This window comes from Equus quagga, chromosome 13 (genome assembly GCF_021613505.1).
Source record: "Equus quagga isolate Etosha38 chromosome 13, UCLA_HA_Equagga_1.0, whole genome shotgun sequence".
In the NCBI taxonomy this organism is placed as follows: Eukaryota; Metazoa; Chordata; class Mammalia; order Perissodactyla; family Equidae; genus Equus; species Equus quagga.
The window spans coordinates 88,777,136-88,797,269 of NC_060279.1; the positions used below are offsets into that span (position 1 = coordinate 88,777,136).

The window sequence follows — 20,134 nt, forward strand, 5'->3', positions numbered from 1 at the left end:
ATATAATAGCCTAATATTAAACCATCCTTGCATTTCTGGACATACACCTCTCAGCTCTCACTATAGGGGTCTAGTTCCTCTACCACACTACCCTTTAAGAGGTGATAGGTGAAACTCAGGCAAACAGGAAGGCGGATGCCCGGGGAAATTGAGGATTAAGTGACGAGCCTAGATGCATTCACCATCAGTTTAGGTGGGGCCTCCTCACATGTGTCCTGAAGACCTGAGAGAAATTTGGGTTAGTTGGGTTAAATGGACTATGACGTCGCCTCCCGTGGAAAGCAATGAAAAACACTCTGGCTAGAGTGGGAATATTCGCGGTGTCAATACAGCCAGACATTTCCCAAACACCATATTTCCTCCAGCTGCAAAGCCGCTCTGCATTTAGAGCATTCTTTGCCGCGCCCCACAGCCTACTCCCAGACTCCATTTCCCAGCATTCCCCTGCTTCAGGGTTCCGCCGGGAGGAGCGCGGACCGCAATGGTTTCTGGGAAATGTAGTCCAGTTGCGAAGCCGAGTTTAAAGTACGTACCAAGACTTCTAGTTCACAGAGGGCGACCGCGCAGGCGCAGTCAGCGGCCCACCAGGGAAGGAAGGCTCGGCAGCCCTGCGCATCCCGCGGGGGACGCACAGGTGAGTCCCGATCTGGCGGACCCGGGCGGAAGCGGGTGGGTGCGAGCCGGCCCAGGGAGGCGGGCGCTCAGGGGGCGGGTCCGCCTCCTTCTCAGGTGGGAGGGGGAAGGGCGCTGTGGGCAGTGCCTCGCCCCCTGCTGTCCTTCGCGACGCTGCCCCGGTGTCCTCCTGCGGTCCTCGCGGGTCGGACGATCTCCGCGCGCAGGAATTGGGCGCCTGCTGTTTGCCGGGAGTGCGGCCGATCGCGGGACCCCTGCGATCTCCCCGAGGAGGTACCTTTCCTCATTCGCAGGTGAAGAAACAGACTCTCCCGGGTCACAGTGCTGATAAGTGGTCGCCTGGGATCCCACCCGGGGATGTCCGACCGAGGGCCCCAGCGTACCCTGCACAGCCACGCCCTCGGTCCCGGTCCTCCTTATGCTGAGCATCTGTTCTCCTCCCTCTGGGTCTCTCATTTCTCTGATCTGCCCCCACCACCCCAACCTCCGTTCTGTCTCCCTCTCTCTCTCTCTGGGTCTCTGCTCTCCTATCTCTGTATGTCTCTCTCCACCTCCCCGTGTCTCTGTCCTCCCCTCTCTGGGTCTCTGCACGACCCCTGCCCCACGGGAGTCTCTGCTTTTTCTAAAAACAAGATCATTTTCTTTCAAAACCATAGCGCCATGATCACATCAGGAAATTCACATCGATACAATGCTATGAGCTCATCTACAGACCTTCTGCAAGTTTTGCTAATAGTCCCAAAAATGTCCTCAATGGCAAAAGAAAATCCCATGTCACGCACTGCTTGAGTTGTCAGGTCTCTTTCATCTCCGGTAGCCTGGAAGAGTTCTTTGGTCTTTCTTTGACTTTCGTGATCTTGGCAATTCTGAATTTTGCAGACGGTGTCCTTCTGGAATGTCCCACACTTTGGATTTGCTCGATGTTTCCTCATGATTAGATTTAGGGGGTTTTTTGGTAGCAATGCTTTAGGGGGCCAACCCGGTGGTGTAGTGGGTTAAGTTTGCACGTTCCTCTTTGGGGGTTGGGAGTTCTTGGGTTGAGATCCTGGGCACAGACCTACACACCGCTCATCAAGCCATGCTGTGGTGGCGTCCCATATACAAAACAGAGGAAGATTGGCACAGATGTTAGCTCAGGGCCAATCTTCCTCACCAAAAAAAGTAAAGAAGAAATGCTTTAGGAGTGATGCTCTGACCTTCTCATCAGATCAGGAGCCTGTGAGGTCTGTTTGGCCATCACTGGTCACGTCAACCTGGATCACTTGGCCAAGGTGGTGCCTGTCAGGTTTCTCCCTCTTCTTTTGGTAACTGTAAGTGACTTTGGGGAGCTGGTTAAGACTCTGTTCCTCATTGCCCCATCAAAATGCCCCCCGCTGGTTTCGGCCTTCAGGGGCGTGCCTTCCTGTGTACCTGGGTGTGCGTGTGGCTGTTGGCCTGGAAACACGTGTGAAGCCCTGAGTCTTTATTTCTGGACTGGTTTCCCGTTGCTGCTGTAACAAATTACTGCAAACTCAGTGGCTTCAAACAGCACGGTTTTTGTAAGAGAACACTGTGCTCCCTCGCAGTTCTGGAGGGTGGGAGTCTGAGATGGGTCTCACTGGGCTGAAGTCAAGCAGAGCCGTGCTCCCTCCCGAGGCTCCAGGGGAGAATTCCTTTCCTGGCCTTTTCCAGCTTCTAGAACCACCTGCCTCCCTTGGCAGTGTCCTCTCTCTGACTCTGCTTCTCTTTTTCTGTCACATGGCCTTCCCCTCCATGTCAGATATCCCTCTGCCTGCCTCTTATAAGGACTCTTGTGGTTACATTTAGGGCCCACCTGTTGGTGTTGTGATTCAATGTACATACCAGGATAGATGCGCAGAGGGCTGATGGCCACTCTGAGTTTATTAGAACCAGCGTTTCAGTATATACATAGCTTATCTGTTAAACATACACAGGTGTTCTGGACAATGTAATTAGCAGATGCCAAGAATTCTTAGTGATTTCTCAAGGAGCCCTCCCTTGGCCTCTGTTTTGATATTATCATGTTATCGCTGTGCTCGTATATTTTATCTCAGAGCATGCAAGGCCTCCTAGGCAACGGCCCCTCCTGCTCCCGATATCGTGTCTCCGTCTGTGCCCCTGGGTGGCCGTGTCTGGCTTAGGTTGCCTCCCCCTGGAGATCTTACCCGTCTTTGGCTAACCGGCCTTCTCACGTCCGGGTCACAGTTTGTTGGCAAGCCTTTTCCAGTGATTATTAACCCTTCCTGTGTCAGGGGCGGCTACAAGAACCCAGCATGGAGCCTGTCACTCACAGGGGGCTCAGAGGTGTTCGATGAATGAACGGGGGTGACCACAGTCTGAACACCAACTTCTCTTTGACAGGGACGCTCAACATTTTTGTTTAAATTTTTTTTTATTGGGGTAACATTGGTTTATTGCACTATGTAATTTTCAGGTGGACATCATTATATTTCGTTTTCTGTGTGGATGACATCATGTTCACCACCCAAAGTCTAATTATAACGCATCACCACACATGTGCCTGTCACCCCTTCCACCCTCCCCCCTTCCCCTCTGGTAACCACCAGTCCAATCTCTGTCTCTCTGTGTTTGTTTGTCGTTGTTTTTATCTTCTACTTATGAGTGAGATCATATGGTATTTGGCTTTCTCCCTCTGACTTATTTCACTCAGCATAATACCCTCAAGGTCCATCCATGTTGTCACAAATGGCCGGATGTCATCGTTTCTTATGGCTGAGTAGTATTCCGTTGTGTATAAATACCACATCGTCTTTATCCATTCATCCCTTGATGGGCACCTACGTGGCTTCCAAGTCTTGGCTATTGTGAATAATGCTGCAATGAACATAGGGGTGCATGGATCTTTACGCATTCGTGTTTTCACATTCTTTGGATAAATACCCAGCAGTGGAATAGCTGGATCATATGGTAGATCCAGTCCTAATTTTTTGAGGAATCGCCATACTGATTTCCACAGTGGCTGCCCCAGTTTGCACTCCCACCGGCAGTCAACAAGGGTTCCCTTCTCTCCGCAAGGGATGCTTAAACTTTATTCCAACATCTTAAGCAAGAGTCCAGGATCCTTAAATAGGGTTTATAAGACAGATTGAAAGAACTCTGCAAAATGTGGTCCATCCACACAGTGGCATATTATTCAGCCGTGAAAAGGAATGAAGCAGGGATACGCGCTGTAACATGGGTAAACCTTGCACACGTTATGCAAAGTGAAAGAAGCCAGACACACAGGCCATCTGCTGTAGGAGTCCATTTATATGGAATGTCCAGAATGGGCACCTCCATTGAGACAGGAAGATGAGTGGTTATGAGGGGCTGGCGTGGGGCGGGGGGACAGGCAGATTTGGGGGTGACTGGTTAATGGGACAGGGTTCCTTTTAGGGTGATGATGAAAATGTTCTAGAACTAGATAGTAGGGATGGCTGCGCCACACTGAGAATGTCCCAAATGCCACTGAATCGTACACTTGTAAGCGGTTAAAATGGTATATTTGATGTTGTGTGTATTTTACCACAATAAAAAAAATTATAAGAAAAATAAGAGGGGTTGGCTCCGAGGCCAGACTTCTGGGTTCAATTCCTCTCTGACACTTGCTATCTCTATGACCTTGAGCAAGGGCTTCGACCTCTTGTGCCTCAGTTTCCCCATCTGGGGACAACTGTAGTTGCCTTTCCGAGAGCTGTTGGGGGGGGGGGGCGGTGCAGTGAGCTGAACCTTTTTTTTTTTTGAGGAAGATTAGCCCTGAGCTAACTGCTGCCAATCCTCCTGTTTTTGCTGAGGAAGACTGGCCCTGAGCTCACATCCATGCCATCTTCCTCTACTTTCTATGTGGGACGCCTACCACAGCATGGCTTGCCAAGTGGTGCCATGTTCGCACCCGGGACCCGAACCAGCGAACCCCGGGCCGCCAAAGCGAACGTGTGCACTTAACCGCTGTGCCACCGGGCCGGCCCTGAACCTTTTGATTGCTAGTGGTGGCTGTTACAGGACGGGGGCCTCAGGCAGCACCCCCGTCACGAGGAGACCAGGGCCCCCACTGTCACCAGGCGTCTGTGGCAAAGTGTGTGCCTGTCTGGGCCAGAACTGACCGCTCTCTGCTCCGGGCTCCTCCTCCAGCTCTGCAGACTCAGGCCTGGGCCATTCTCCTGGAGGTGCATGCCGGGACCCAGCAATGGCCACCAGGACCCTGACGGCCGAGGACCAGGTGAGTCTTGGCTCCCTCTGCCCTGGGATGACCATCCCCGTCTCTGCCTGTGGCCTGAAGACCTTCTGCCCCTCCCGATACTGGGAGAGAGGCTGTGGTGGGAGGACCTCTGGGGCTGGGAGGTGCAGGGATGAGAGGGGACAGGTGGGAAGGGGGCAGGATGCTCCAAGCTGGGACATGGTGATGCGGTCTAAAAGTCAGTCATCTATCGTCCAGCAGCCTTTTGGTTACTCGGCGAAGTGGGAAGTGGACGGCTTTGCTTCACCCCAAACTTTATCTTTGGAGTCAGGAATGGGCGTTGGGATCAGGGTTGGGGTCTGGGATGGGGTGCAATTTCATAATAGCTCTGGCACACAATGGCTTGATAGCTTTTTAAAAAGTGTTTCTTGGGGCTGGCCCAGTGGCGTAGTGGTTAAGTTCACACACTCTGCTTCAGCGGCGTGGGGTTCACAGGTTTGGATCCCGGGCACGGACCTACATGCTGCTCATCAAGCCAGGCTGTGGCGACATCCCACATACAAAATAGAGGAAGATTGACACAGATGTTAGTTCGGTGACAATCTTCCTCAAGCAAAAAGAGGAAGATTGGTAACAGATGTTTGCTCAGGGCCAATCTTCCTCACCAAAAAAAAAAAAAAAAAAGGTGTTTCTTAGGGCTGTCACATACAGCTGTGTCGGTTACGCACTGCACAAGGGTGCCTCATCTCTGTGGCTGATTTATACTTTCTACCTCATATGTTGGTATATTTATTATGGCAGTTTTCACGCAGATGGCAGCAAATGGTCATACACTAAAAGAATTGGTTTATTATAACAGTTTTCCAACAGATGGCGGTAAAGAGTTGTGTGAAAACGGAGCCTTGTTCTCCTTTCTACCAAGGTGCTGTCCTCGACATCCGGTTTGATTCAGTCGTTCCAAATCTGCCGAGTCAGAATGTTCTAGCTTAAAGTGTGAGGCTCTTGACCCATGACCTCTCCACCCCCAGACTTCTGACAGAAGGTGCCCCTCCACCGTGTCAAATTGGCCCTTGCGGGAATCAGTGACTTTCAAGGACGTGGCCGTGGACTTCACCCTGGAGGAGTGGGGCTGGCTGGGGCCTGGCCAGAGGGAGCTGTACCGGGACGTGATGCTGGAGACCTACCAGAACCTTCTCTCACGGGGTGACGCCCCGCCCCCTGCCCTCATCTCTGTTGTGCCCACCCGCTGCTGGACGGTGGGCCTTCCCTGGGGGTCCCCGTGGTGCCCTCTCTGCTCCTCTCGCCGGTCCCTCCCGAGTGGCCTCTGTCTGTGTCTCTGTCTCAGCGTCCCTGAGCCCCGAGTCCCCTGCTCGTCCCCACCATCTTCCACCTGTGACCCCGCCCTCTTCTCAGGCTCCAAGAGCCCCCGATGTACCCAGTCAACAGGCTCCATGTTGGAATCTTCTCCCCAAAGCGCATACATGCTGTTCCCCAAAGGTGCCTCGAGTCCTACACTTGTCCACCCGCCCGCGTCCTGACCCCCCGCGAGGCCCCTCACGTTCCCCACACTCACTCTGCGCTCACGTCTCCACGCTGACCTGCTCCTTCTGCTCCTCTGCTCCCCATCTCTGGTTGGCTCCGCATCCCCCAGATTGGTTGGACCAGACCCCCGGGCACCATCCTCAGCCTCCCCTGCCCTCCCTGACAGCCCCCGACTCTCTGTGCCCACAGCCCCGCCCCGCTCAGGCCTTGTCCTCTCCCCGGACCCCCCTCCAGCCTCCTTTTGGGTCTGTCTCCTTCTCGCTCCATCTCTTCCTTCTCAATCCCTTTCTCCGGCTCCTCTGTCCCTCCCTTTCCCTGTAAACCACGGCTGTCCCCAAGGCTGCTCCCAGGCTCCGTGATCCACTGGGAGGACCCACTGGCCTCAGCGTGTCATCGTCCTCACCCCCGGATTCATCACAGCAAAGGGACACGGAGAAGTTGGTAGAGGGATGGGACGCACGGGGTGAAGTCGGGGAGACCAGGCCCGCTTCCAGAGTCCTCTCCCCGTGGAGTCACACAGGCCGGCCCGATTTCCCCCACGTGGAGGTGTGACCACACATGGGAAATGTCAACCGGGGACACTTGTTAGAGACCCGGCACCCAGGGTTTGACAGGGGCTGGTCCCATAGGCCCCTCTGCCTGGCACGTACCAAAATTGCAGATCCCCCAAAGAAAGCGGGGGCTCAGCTTAACAGGTTGGGCACAGGGAGGCCCTCTTACTGGTCAGAGAATGCTGGAACCCTCCCGAAATCTGGGTTCGCAGCCGCCAGCCAAGGGCCACCTTGTGGGCAGGCCCCTCCGAGGACAGCAGCCAGCCTGCCGCGTTGCCCTTTTTCTGCACAACTTGCACGTACAGAATGAGGTCCCTCCAGTCTGTCCCCTGAGCTCCGACTTTGTGCAGCTGGTGGCCTCCAGGACCCCTCCCTGGGGAGGTCCCGGCCCCCAGACTCCCTGTGCCCACCGGGCTCTCCATGTCCCCCCAGACCCACTCCTCCTCCGGGTCCCCCATCTCAGGACCATCCTCCGCCCACCCGGGCACCAGGCCAGCCCCGGGCACTGGCTCTCCCGGCCCTTCCTACCCTCGTGTCCCTGCGTTTGCCCCACTCTCCGCCTCCAGCTTCACGTGGCCTGTTTCCCTCCACGTGTGTGTGTCTCTCCTCTTATGGGGACACCAGCCGCTGGCTTTAGGTCTCTCCGTCCCCCCGTAGGGCCTCATCTTAACTCGTTACATCTGCAAAGCCACTGTTTCCAAATGAGGCCACATTCTGAGGCTCCTGTGGACGTAATTTGGGGGAGCCGCTGTTCAACCTACTATAGGAAGAGGGAAATTAGTGATCTTGAAGACAGCGGACTGAAAAAAGTAAAAAGAAGCAGATGAAATTAATTTTAGTAGTATATTGTTTCACCCGATGGATCCGAAATACGGTCATCTGGGCACATGTCGAAATCATAACCAGTATACAAATTATTACAGCGAAGAAGATATTTTACACTTTTTTGCAGATTAGGTCTTTGAAATGGGGTGTGTATTTCACACTCAACTTGAACAGCTCAGAGTAAGAGCCTTCAACAGGGATGGCAGGTATGCAGTAGGTGCTCAATAAATGAGTCTGTTGTTGACCACTAGAACCTCTAAACATTAGGTGCCCAACGTATGCATCCCTCCTGCAGATCCGGGGCCTGGGGCCCGGCCCTGAGGCCTCCCTGTGACCATGGCACCCACAGCCAAGTCTCGTGTCTTTTCCACGGGGAGGGCTTCCCGGGTCCAAACCGGATATGATCTTCCGTCTGGAGCGAGGGGAGGAGCCCAGGATGGAGGAGAGAGAAGCCCGGCGAGTTACCCGTCCAGGTGGGTGAGGCTGTCCAGCGGGTGCAAGCCATCCTCCCACCCCATCTGTCATGATCAGACATGTCAAGAATGAGGCAGGGGCCAGCCCAGTGGCATAGTGGTTAGGTTCGCACACTCCACTTCGGTGGCCCAGAGTTTGCGGGTTCGGATCCCGGGTGCGAACCTACACACCACTCATCAAACCACGCTGTGGCAGCGTCCCACATACAAGATAGAGGAAGATTGGCACAGATGTTAGCTCAGAGTCAATCTTCCTCACCAAAAAAAAAGGGGGGGGGGCAGGGTGACATATGGGCCATAATCATGAGTTCTGTGTTCAAATCCCAGCTCCACTACTTCCTGGCTCTGTGACCTTCAGGCAAAATATTTAGCCCCTCTGTCCCTCAAGTTTCCCATCTGCAAAATGGTGACAATAATCGTACAGTATTCCTTGGGAGGAATAAATGAGTTGACACATGCAGAGTGTGGCCCAGCACCTGGCACACAGTGACAGAATGGGTCAGAATAGGCTGTGACGGTTATTGTTAGGATTATTCTATGGGAATCGTCTGTGTAAAGACCCAGCAGCAGTGCCTGGCCTGACCTGTTGGGGGACAGGAAGAAGCCAGAGTTTTGCCCCCACTCACCCCCGAGCTGCATCAGAGGAGGGGGTGGAAGCATCTTTGTTTCTGCCACTGTCCACCCTGTTGTGGGGCCACACCTTGCGCCCTCCTTCCCCGTCACCCACCACAGCCTGTCAGTCCCCAGTCCCACCCCTCCTGCCCATAACTTCGCCCAGTGCCCTCCTCTCTCCCCTGCAGTCTGGGCTCAGGCCTCAGCTTCCCTCACCTGGCCTCTCACCCCAATCTCCTCCCTGGCCCCTCAGCCTCCAATCTTAAGCCCTCCAGTTCATCTCACACACAGCCCCGGAGGGGTCTTCCCTCGCCAAGAGCTGATACTGTCCCTCCCCTGCTCACAGCCCTCCCATGGCTCCCCAGTGCCCCTGAGTCGAACACCTGGCCCCTAAGCCTGGCACTCGGGGCCCTGTGTGTCCTCATCTCTCATCACCATCCGCCTGTGGTTGTACCCCATGCCCTGACCTCATGGAAGCACCTGTCCCTACCTGAACTTGAATGTGTATTCCCACCTTTGGGGCTTTGCACATTCTGTTCCCTCTGCCTGGAACACCCTTCCCTGCTTTGTCTGCCTGGTGAACACCTTCATGTTCCTCAAGATGAAAGTTACAGCTCACCTCCTCCAGGAGGCCCTCGCTGACTCCCAGGCTGAGCGACCTGCCCCTTCTGGGTGTTCTCACAGCTCCTTGCTTGAGCTGCCGTTACTGCACTTGCTCATGTTGTGATTAAGAGTGTGGGCCCTGGAGCCAGACTCTCTGAGTTCAAACCCCAGCTCTGCCACTGACAGGCTGTGTGACTGTGGGTAAGTGGCTTAACCTCTCAGTGCCTCTATTTCCTTATCTGTCAAGTGGGGACACTAATACTACCCACCTCGTTGAATTTTGAGGGGAGGCTAAATTAGTTAATAGATAGAACAGTGCCTGGCACATAGGAAGCATTTAATGAATATTACTTTTTGCAATAATTATTATTAGTATTCTGTTACTATTACTGAATTACCTGATGTATTAATCAGGACTCGCATGTAAAAAAAATCAAAATAGCTTAAGCAAAATTAGATTTTTTTGGACCCGTATAAGTGGGACGACTTCAGGCATATGGATCTCAGCCCGTGAATGGGCTCGCTCTGTCTCTCTCCCCTTCCCTCCCCCACATGTTGATTCCACCCGTTTCTAGCTTCAGTCCATCTTCAGGCCTTTCCAAGTGGTGCTCGGTATGGCTGCCCATAGTCTCAACCTTCTATTCTGCCTAGCAACACCATATACCCATCTCAGGGAAGACTCTGATTGGCTGTGCTTGGATCTTGAACCAATTATAATTGACCTGGGGGACGGGCTATTCTGATTGGCCAGCCTGGGTCTCGTGCCCGCTCCTGAGGTGGGGATGGGGGAGACTGACGTTAACAGCCCCACCACGACTGCAGGAAAGGGGAGCCGTGGTTCTGCAAAGGCAGGGATGCTGAGGAGAGAAGGAAGAAATGTCCAAAATGTCTGAGTAGGAGCCCGCCCCTGCCCCTCTCTGAGGGCAAGGGTCAGAGGTCTGGCTCAGCACAGTCACCCACCCCCAGCACTGTGGTTGGCACATAACAATTACGTGATTAATGGGCATCCCGTGAACAAATCTACCAGCATCGAAAAGTCAGTCCCCTTCAACAAATTCCAAATGGTTTTGTTTCCCGTTCATCATCTCCTGTCTACATCTCCCTTTCTCCAAATTGCAAGATTGTGCCATTAAAGTTTCATATACATTAGATATTTGTGGATATCTTTTGATCAAATAAAAGTTATATGTGTTCTTCATAGACACTTTGAAAATCTCAATAAGAATAAAGCAGGAAGTGAAAATCCCCCAATAATCCTGCTTATCTCTAAAAAATTCACTTTTAAAATCTTAATGTAGTTCCTTCAAGAATTTTCACTCCAATATCTTTACTGCATTTTTTAAATATTTTATTTATTTTTTCTGCTTTTTCTCCCCAAATTCCCCCAGTACATAGTTGTATATTTTAGTTGAGGGTCCTTCTAGTTGTGTGTACTTTTTTAATTACAAAAGTAAATAATAACATAGATGAACCGTGGAGACATTATGCTAAGTGAAATAAGCCAGACCCCAAAGGACTAATATTATACAATTCCACGTACATGAGGTCCCCAAAGGAGGCAAATTTGTTAAGACAAAGTAGAATGGTGGTTGTCACAGCCTTGGGGGAGGGGGAATGGGGCCTTAATTGTTTAATGAGGACAGGGTTTCAGTTTGGGAAGATGAAAAAGTTCTAGAGATGAACAGTGGTGATGGTTGCACGACAATGTAATGTACTCATGCAGCTGGACTGTACACTTAAAAATGGTTTAAACGGGGGCCGGCCCCGTGGCCGAGTGGTTAAGTTCTCACGCTCTGCTTCAGTGGCCCGGGGTTCACCAGTTTGGATCCTGGGTGCAGACATGGCACTGCTCATCAAGCCACGCTGAGGCGACATCCCACACAGAAGAACTAGAAGGACCTACAACTAGGATATACAACTATGTACTGGGGCTTTGGGGAGGGAAAAAAAGAGGAAGATTGGCAGCAGATGTTAGCTCAGGGCCAATCTTCCTCACCAAAAAAAGCATACTTAAAAAAAGCAGTTTAAATGGGGGCCAGCCCTGGTGGCCTAGTGGTTAAGTTAGGCTCCACTTCAGTGGCCCAGATTCAGTTCCCGGGCACAGACCTACACCACTTTTCAGTGACTACACTGTGGTGGCAACACACATACAAAACAGAGGAAGATCAGCAACAGATGTTAGCTCAGGGCAAATATTCCTCAGGAAAAAAAAAAAAAAGGTTTAAATGGTCCATTTTATGTTATGTATATTTTACCAAAATAAAAAAAGTAAATAATAAATTTAAAACCCACCACCACACCACACATATGCACACATACATTCCCACACACATAAATTTATGGAAAATCTCTAGAGAGATTCACAATTAGAAACAGTGTAGGAACAAGGGAAGGAGAAATATTTCCTTTTCACTGTAATCACCTAGGAAAAACTTACTGTTAGTTTTCAATATTTATAATGAATAAAACATTTCAAATGTGTAATGTAGAAAGGGAAATTTCCCTCTAATCTTATTTATTTAATGGTTTTATTGAGATGTAATTCACTTACCACACAATTCACCGTTTAAAGTGTACAATTCCGTGTTTTTCAGTCTGTTCACTGAATTGTGCCCCCATTACCACGATCCATTCCAAAGCATTCTCATTACTCCCCAAAGAAACCCTGTACCCTTCAGCCGTCACTTCCTATCCCCCAGTGAACCCTGGGCCCCCAAAGCAGGACGTGTGAACTCAACCAGTGCACCGCTGGGCCAGCCCCTGGCTTCACTATTTTATTAGATTGTTTCTCTTTTTCGTATTGATTTGTCAAAATGTATTATATATTACTGCTAACAAACCACGGTGCATATCAACGGTTTTGCAACTTGGTTCTTTTCATTCTTAGACTCTATCTTGGCCATCTTTTCATGTCACCACGTGAATCTATCTACCTTGTGCATTTTGAAATAGCAGCATAAACTTTGAAACTTTTCTTTTTGAGTTTCCCAATGTCAGTTCTAAATAATCAGCTTCCTTTGTCCTGAAACGGACGATATTCATATTTTCCATTTCTTTCCGATTTGGAGGCAAGCTCTGCAGCTACTCAGGAGATGCTTCCGAAAAAGAGCGTTTCTGAAGAGGCAGCCTCCCCAGGGGGGAAAATGGAGGGCATTTTAAGGGCTGTGCTTGGAGATGCCAAGTTGGGGGAATCCTGGACGTGTGGCCGTCGACGGGAGGACCAGGGAAAACAGGTGAGGCCTGTGAGGGGTGCCTTTGCTGCCCCCAAGGAAAACATCTGCGGGGAGAGAGGCCTCGGCCGGAACGAACTTGGGAGAAGCTTCTGGCGGACCTCAGGCTTCATCAGGAAGCAGAGAGCGCCTGGGGGAGAGAGGCCCCAGAATTGGAATGGGCCATGGAAGAGCCTGAAACGCCAAAGGACCTTCGTAGGAAAGAATCCATTTAACTGCACGGAGTGTGGGAAAGGCTTCAGTTACCACTCAGACTATATCCTACAGCAGAGGACTCACACCAGGGAGAAACCCTACAAGTGCGACAACTGCGGGAAGGCGTTCAGCAAGAGCTCGTACTTCATCCAGCACCACATCATCCACACGGGGGAGAAGCCCTACGCGTGCAGGGAGTGCGGCAAGACCTTTACTCAGAGCTCGTCACTCACCGAGCATCAGAGGATCCACATGGGAAAGAAACCGTACCGATGCAAGGAATGCGGGAAGGCCTTCACCCAGAGCTCCTCCCTCATCAAACACCAGCGATGCCACACGGGGGAGAAGCCCTACAGGTGCCACCAGTGTGGGAAGTTCTACTCGCAGGTGTCCCACTTCACCCGCCACCGGAAAATCCACATGGGCGAGAAGCCCTATCGATGTGGTGAGTGTGGGAAAGCTTTCTGCCACACTTCCTCCCTCACTCAGCACCAGACCACCCACACCGGGGAGAAACCCTACAAATGTAATGAGTGCAGGAAGACCTTCAGCCACAACTCATCGCTCACACAGCATCAGCGAGTTCACACTGGAGAAAAACCCTATGAGTGCTCCGAGTGTGGCAAAGCCTTCAGCCAGAGCTCGTCCCTCACGCAGCATCAGAGGATTCACACGGGTGAGAAGCCCTATGTGTGTAACACGTGTGGGAAGGCCTTACACGCAGATTTCCCACCTCATGAGGCACCAGAGCGTTCACATGGGCGAAAAGCCCTATGTATGTAATGAGTGCGGAAAGGCCTTTGGTCATACGTCATCATTTACGCAACACCAGACAATTCGCACCAGCGAGAAGCCCTACAAATGCAACGAGTGTGGGAAAACCTTCAGCCAGAACTCGTCGCTTACGCGCCACCAGAGGATTCACATCGGCAAGAAGCCCTATAAGTGTCAAGTTTGCGGGAAGGCCTACATCCAGATTTCCCACCTCATTCGACACCAGAGGATTCACACCAGAGAGAAGCCGTACAGATGCAGTGAGTGTGGGAAAGCCTTCAGCTGGAGCACCCACCTCGTCGAGCACCAGAAAGTCCACACGGGCGAGAAACCCTATAAGTGTAAAGAGTGTGGGAAGACGGTCCGTCTCAGCTCGTCCCTCACTCAGCATCAGAGAATTCACACCGGCAAGAAGCCGTACGCCTGTGAGGAGGGTGGCAAAGCCTTCAACCAGAGTCTCCACCTTGTTCAGCATCAGAGGGTTCACACCGGGGAGAAGCCCTAAAAATGCAACAACTGTGGGAATACCTGTACCCAGATTTCAGACCTTATTCAACACCAGAAAGTCCACACGGCTGGCAAATGCTTGTTGGGGAGGATTTCCACTGGGGTTCACACCTGGCTAAACATCAGAGACTTCACACCGTGTACAATGCCTGCATCTGCAATGATTCTGAGCAACCCTCTGCCTGGAGCTCAGAGCTCGCTGATCATCAGAGAATTCACGCTGACTAGAAGGCCTGGGACCATAACAGACTTCCCGTGCCACTGCTGGGTTCAGGTCTGGCTTCATTGGCACTAGTAACTTCCTCCCAGAGAGGAACCCTAACCTCGTATATTGAGAAAGTTGGTTTCTTTATCTCCCAGAAGGAGGCCGGTGTGATGTCTCACCAGCTGGGACAGCTTCTGCTCATTTTAGGAGCTTCCTCCCTGTTTCTCATCCTGACATTGTCCCAAGATAGCGGTACTTAGGGGTGATCTAAATGCGATGCAACTTCATCTGAGATCTTTAATAAGGCCTCTCTGAGCTTTTTAAATGTATTGATCATTCATTAAATTGGAGCCTGAAAATTCAAGAAAAAAAAAACACAGCTGGGAAGATTAACCCTTTGGAGAAACAGTCTCAAATATGTGTCCCTGAACACGACTGCTGGACGATTTTAGTTTCCTTTATGACTTGAAGCTACAAATTTCATGGCAGAATCTGCAGTTGGCTTAAACACTGACTATTTTTCACACATTTACAGCCATTTTTTATGTCCTGTTGTCCCTGTCTTTTCCATTTCCAGAATTTGTGTTTTACAAAGCAGTTGCCCTATTATGCATCATTTTCTGATTTTATTTGTGCCCAAAGGGAGCACACATAATAAGACCTCATATTTTTTAATGTAGCATTTATTTTTTATTATAAAAACAATATGCATGTGTTTATAACGGGAAAAAAATTTTAAGTAAAATAACGTGCTCGTTGCAAAGGATAATTTGGAAAGTGTAGAGAAGTATGAACTAAAATACTAATTCCCCATAATCCCACAGCCCAGTCATTTTTGGGTGTATTTCTTTCTGGTTTTGTTTTACTCTGTATTCCATATCTTTATTTTTCAATGTTGAAAAATTTGGATCAAAAAACAAAACCCAGGGCCCAGCCCGGTACCACAGCAGTTAAGTTCGCACGTTCCACTTCGGCGGCCTTGGGTTCGCTGGTTTGGATCCCGGGTGTGGACACGGCACTGCTCATCAAGCCATGCTGTGGTAGGTGTCCCACGTATAAAGTGGAGGAAGATGGGCACGGATGTTAGCTCAGGGCCAGTCTTCCTCAGCAAAAAGAGGAGGATTGGCAGCAGACGTTAGCTCAGGGCTAATCTTCCTCAGGAAAAAAAAAAAAGCAACCATATACTCACCTACAGCTTGGCCACCCTCAGAAGTCATATTGTTCTGATTTTTTTCCTATTTCCTTCCAAGTAGCATTTCAAAATAAATGTAATTTTTTAATTGTAATCGGAGCGTAGAAACAATTTTGGCTGCTCCGTTTTGCCCTCATTATACCGTCAGCATTGTCCTTTGTCACCACATACACTACATACTCATCATGATTAGAGCTCATGAGATTTCGTTGGTGGGTGGAGAATAATTTACAAATCCACTCCCCCATTTAGGGTTTGTTCTGAGCCCGTGATTGTCATGGGTTGTTCACCAGTTTCTCCCCCAATTATGGATAATGTTATAATGAGCATTTCCATGCTTACTTTGGGGGGGGGATTATTTCTTTGGGGGAATTATTTCTCTAAGTGTAATTCCCAGCATGGGAATAACATAATCAAGACTCCAGCCCTTTCCCTGATTCCTAAGACAAGTCAGATTGCTTTCCAAAGGGACCGAACCTAATCCACCTGGCACAAGCTGGGCCTAAGGACCACTGTCCCGCTATATTTTTACCACCACTGAACATCAATCATATAATTTTTTCCCACCAAACATACAAAATGGCTAGTGCTTTCAGTAACTGTGTGCCAGTTCCTGTTCTAAGCCCTTGGTGTGGATGAGCTCCTTCCATTCTTCCAGCGACCCCACGTGTTCCGGGCTGTGTGGCCCCATTTCACAGGTGAGGACACTGAGGCACAGAGAGATGAAGTGGCCAAAGTCCCACAGCTGTGAGCTCGTGGAGCCTGGGTTCAAGCCCCTGTCATCGGGCCCCAGAGGCCCCGCTCTGAACTTTTATGGGGATTGAACACGTTCCACATCTAACCTTTCCTTCTTAAAATAATGTTTATCATCTTATTATAAAAACCAACACATGCTTCTTATAGAAAATTTAGACGACCCCAGAAATCCAGATGATTTCACCCAAAGTCCAGGGCTACCCAGAGATGACTGAACATTTTTACTCCACTTCTGCTATTTTTAAAACTCAATATATAATATTATATATGCTTTACTAAATCTGGGGCCTACTGAGTATACTGTGTAAGCGCACTTCTATGTCTACTTAGCTTTACGTCATGGGCCTCCATCATTAAGTATCATGATTCGCTCATATCACTACACCCATATTATTAAATACCTATGTCATTAAATCATCTTTAACAACCAGGTGTTTGGGCGCTTTGCAAAGTTTGTGTTTATACAAACAACGTACTGGCCAGGCCCCTGTTGGACATTTTGGTTGCTTCTAGGTTTTGACTTTTATGAGCATCCCTTCTACTGACGTCTTAGGCTGAGCCACTGAGCATCCCCATGTGAAATCCTGGTAGGGAGGTCGTGGGGTCAAAGGGAGAATTGTTCAGTGACCCTGTGCCCGTGGCCGGTGGCTTCCCAGAAGTTCGGTGTCAGTTGGCGGTCCGACTGGCAGTGGATGGGGCTGCATCTCGCCGACATCATCCGTGGTCCCTATGACCATGTTTAAAAGTCTTTGCCAGGTATTTTTTCTAATCTTCTGCAACTTCTTTCATGGTTGAAGAAATACTCATTTATTGTAAATAATTCAGACTATACAAAAATGAAGAAAGCCATGGCTCTCTATAAATCTTCATTCTAAAGATTCTAGACTTTTTTCTGTGAATATGAACCTCCCTTTACGTTTTTATGAATGAAACTGGTTGTATATGTATGTATATTTTCACATAAATACGGTATACAATTTGTAGGGGATAAACTCACATATGATTTTAGAAATGACTTTTTTCACTTGGTATAATGTGGATATTTTCCCATGACAATGCAAAAAGTGTATATATTGTACATATGTATGTATCGTCGTTTTTAACAGCTGCATAATATTTCATGCTAGGGTTTCTTGAATTTCTCTAACGGGTCTCTCTGAATGGATATTTAGGTTGTTTTCACTTCCTTTCCCATCACTGGACATCTATGATTTGACCCTCGTGCAAAATATCTCCATGAGATGAATTCCTGCAAGTAAACCTGTGGGATCACAGAATGTCCATGTTTAAAATTTTGATGGTCATTGCTAAGTAATCCTCCAGAAAAGGAGGAACCAATTTACCCGACGCTTAGACATGTAGACGAGTGACTGTTGCTCTGTTCGTCCACTTCCTTCACAAATACTCAATATTAGTCTTTTTAAAAACATTTCTAGTCATAAGTAAAAATGTCTTATCGACAGTGAGATTAATAATCTTATGTGTTTACTGACGTTCTGTCTTCTTTGAATTGCTTATTTATGTATTTTGCCCATTTTTAATTGGGCTGTCTCTTTATATTGACTCATAGGAGCAAGTCTTTATATATTACTCCTATTAACCCTTTGGTATATATGGTGCTAATATTTTCTCCCAGTTTATTATTTCTCTTTCAATTTTGTTTCTGGTGCGTTTTGCTATACAGAATTTTTTAATTTTCAGGTATTCAAATCTATTTGTATTGTCTTTTATAGTTCTTGGATCTACTATCATGCAAAAAAAGGCCTCTCTCATGCCCAAGATTATGAAAAAGGTTCTCCTATATTTTATTCCAGCACTTTTGTGATCTTTTTAACAATTAAATTTTGATTCCACCTGCTTTTTTATGGTTTATGGTATGAATTCTCAGTTTCTAGAGGCCACCTGTATTCCTTGGCCTGTGGCCCCTTCCTCCATCTTCAAAGCCAGCAGCGTAGCATCCTCCAGTCTCTCATCCTAATATATTCCACCATGCACGTGCCTTTTGCAGCACATTCGGTGCACGCCCTTCTCGAAGACTCACCCCCACCTTTACTAACGAACTAATGTAGAATGATCGGATTTTTAGTCTAAAATAACCTAATTTTGAATCCTCCCTTTGCCATTGTCTTGCTGTCTGATCCAGTCTCCTTATCCTTTAAAGGAGAATGATCAGACCGTATTACCAAGGACGTTTTGGGTTTCAAGTGAAAGAAAACAACTCAAAATAGCTCAAACAAGAAGTTTACCAGCTCGAGCAGCCAAAAGGAGCAAAAACAAGGCAGTCATCCTCTTCATCCTGGAACTCGAGGATGCTGTCAGCAGCAAGGAAAAGAAAACCCCAGCTCAGATCGTCACAGACACTAGGAAGGAGAAATCTACAGGTGGGGCAAGCTCTGGCCACTATGTCTTAATATTTCTTTACAATTCCCTTGAAATTTATATGGTTTTTATTTCACACTTATGTTCTCAAATAATTAGATTTCCTGATCACACAGCCACCCTTTCATTCCTCTCTCAGCCCCTGTTTACTGCATAGCACTTAGAATTTCCTATTATATGTCTGCTAGTTACTGCCTGCTCTCTGGCTCCCTAATAGGGTCCCTGTGTGTCTTTCACCGTCACATCCCCAGGGCGTAGAGCACTGCCTGGAACAGCAGGTTCTCAGAAAATGGTCACCGAATGACTTACTGATTTATTTCAAGGCTGAAGCCACCCCCATCCCCACCTGCATGGTTGGAGAATGGTAGTTTCCCCATCCCCTCGTTAAGAATCTATGTCATACAACTTGAAATTTTGGCCAGATAGAGAAGACATTATTTTTTCCCTCTTCTCTTCCTTGAGACCTCTTACTCATCCCTCAAAGCCTTATTCAAAATGCCCCCTACTCTGAGAAACCTTCCTCACATCAACTCTTTCAGTCCCGCCCTACCCAGTTTTCCTCCCTTCCTCGTGCTCTAACATAGTTTTCCATTAAGTTTCATGAGCTGAGCACGCTGTTCTGTTGGGCATCCCTATTACTTAAAAGCGCCTTTAAGCAGGGCCCTCGCCTAGCGCCAGCGCTCAGACAGTTGCCATGGAGACAAACTCGTCGTTTCCGGAGTTGTCCGTTGCCCTGGAGACGGATGCTGGTGACGGTTAGCTTTCAGAACACAGCCTGTGATGGTCGAGAGGAAAGGAACTGTGTGGCCGCCTTCTTCTCCACTCCGCCTCCGGAAGCCAGAAGGAGCTCTGAGATCGTAGGCCCAGGTGGAGGCCGCCCTGGACCCCTGGGTTCCTTCCGCCTTTGTCATCAGAGGACGGTGGCCCTGAGGAGCCTATATCCCGCGGGGATCTGGGAAATGTAGTTCAGCGGGGAATCTGCGCAGGCGCAGAGGCATGCATGGCACACGGGCGGCACGTGCTGCGGCGATGCTGCCGACTAAGGCTTCCCCACTGGGGAGCGAACTCCTGGTGGGAGGCCAACCTGAGATCCAGGACCAGATTGCCAGGTACTTGACATGTCAACTTAAAAGGCGAATTTGCCTGTTATTTTATTTCATAATGAGTTTATTCAGGAATAGCCAAGAGAATTACAATTCAGGATGTGCATGCTATGGAGAACCATAGGCAAATCCAGAGAAGAAGGACGGGAGCTGCCTTTATTGCGAAAAAGGGGGAGAGGGAGGGGCTGTTCTAAAGGAAAGTCCACTGGGGGAAAGTAACAGTTCAGGGTGGCAACCGGCTTCTCATTGGCTGAGCTGTGGGGTTTCTCATTGGCTGAGCTGCAGTGTTTCTCATTGGCTGAGCTGCAGCATTTCTCATTGGCTGAGCTTCAGTGTTTCTCATTGGCTGAGCTGCAGCATTTCTCATTGGCTGAGCT

At 49.3% G+C, this 20,134-nt stretch overlaps 1 protein-coding gene across 1 annotated transcript; it reads left to right on the top strand.

Annotated features, from left to right (window-relative positions):
• The first annotated feature begins 750 nt into the window (after nucleotides 1-750).
• On the top strand, nucleotides 751-15,208 carry LOC124251190 (zinc finger protein OZF-like). The gene is given in 5 exon segments (XM_046683755.1): nucleotides 751-926; nucleotides 4,765-4,852; nucleotides 5,670-8,201; nucleotides 12,304-13,555; nucleotides 13,557-15,208. Coding segments are annotated over 2 exon segments (1,611 nt in total). The 5' UTR covers nucleotides 751-926; nucleotides 4,765-4,852; nucleotides 5,670-8,201; nucleotides 12,304-12,508; the 3' UTR covers nucleotides 14,121-15,208.
• Nucleotides 15,209-20,134: the final 4,926 nt, after the last annotated feature.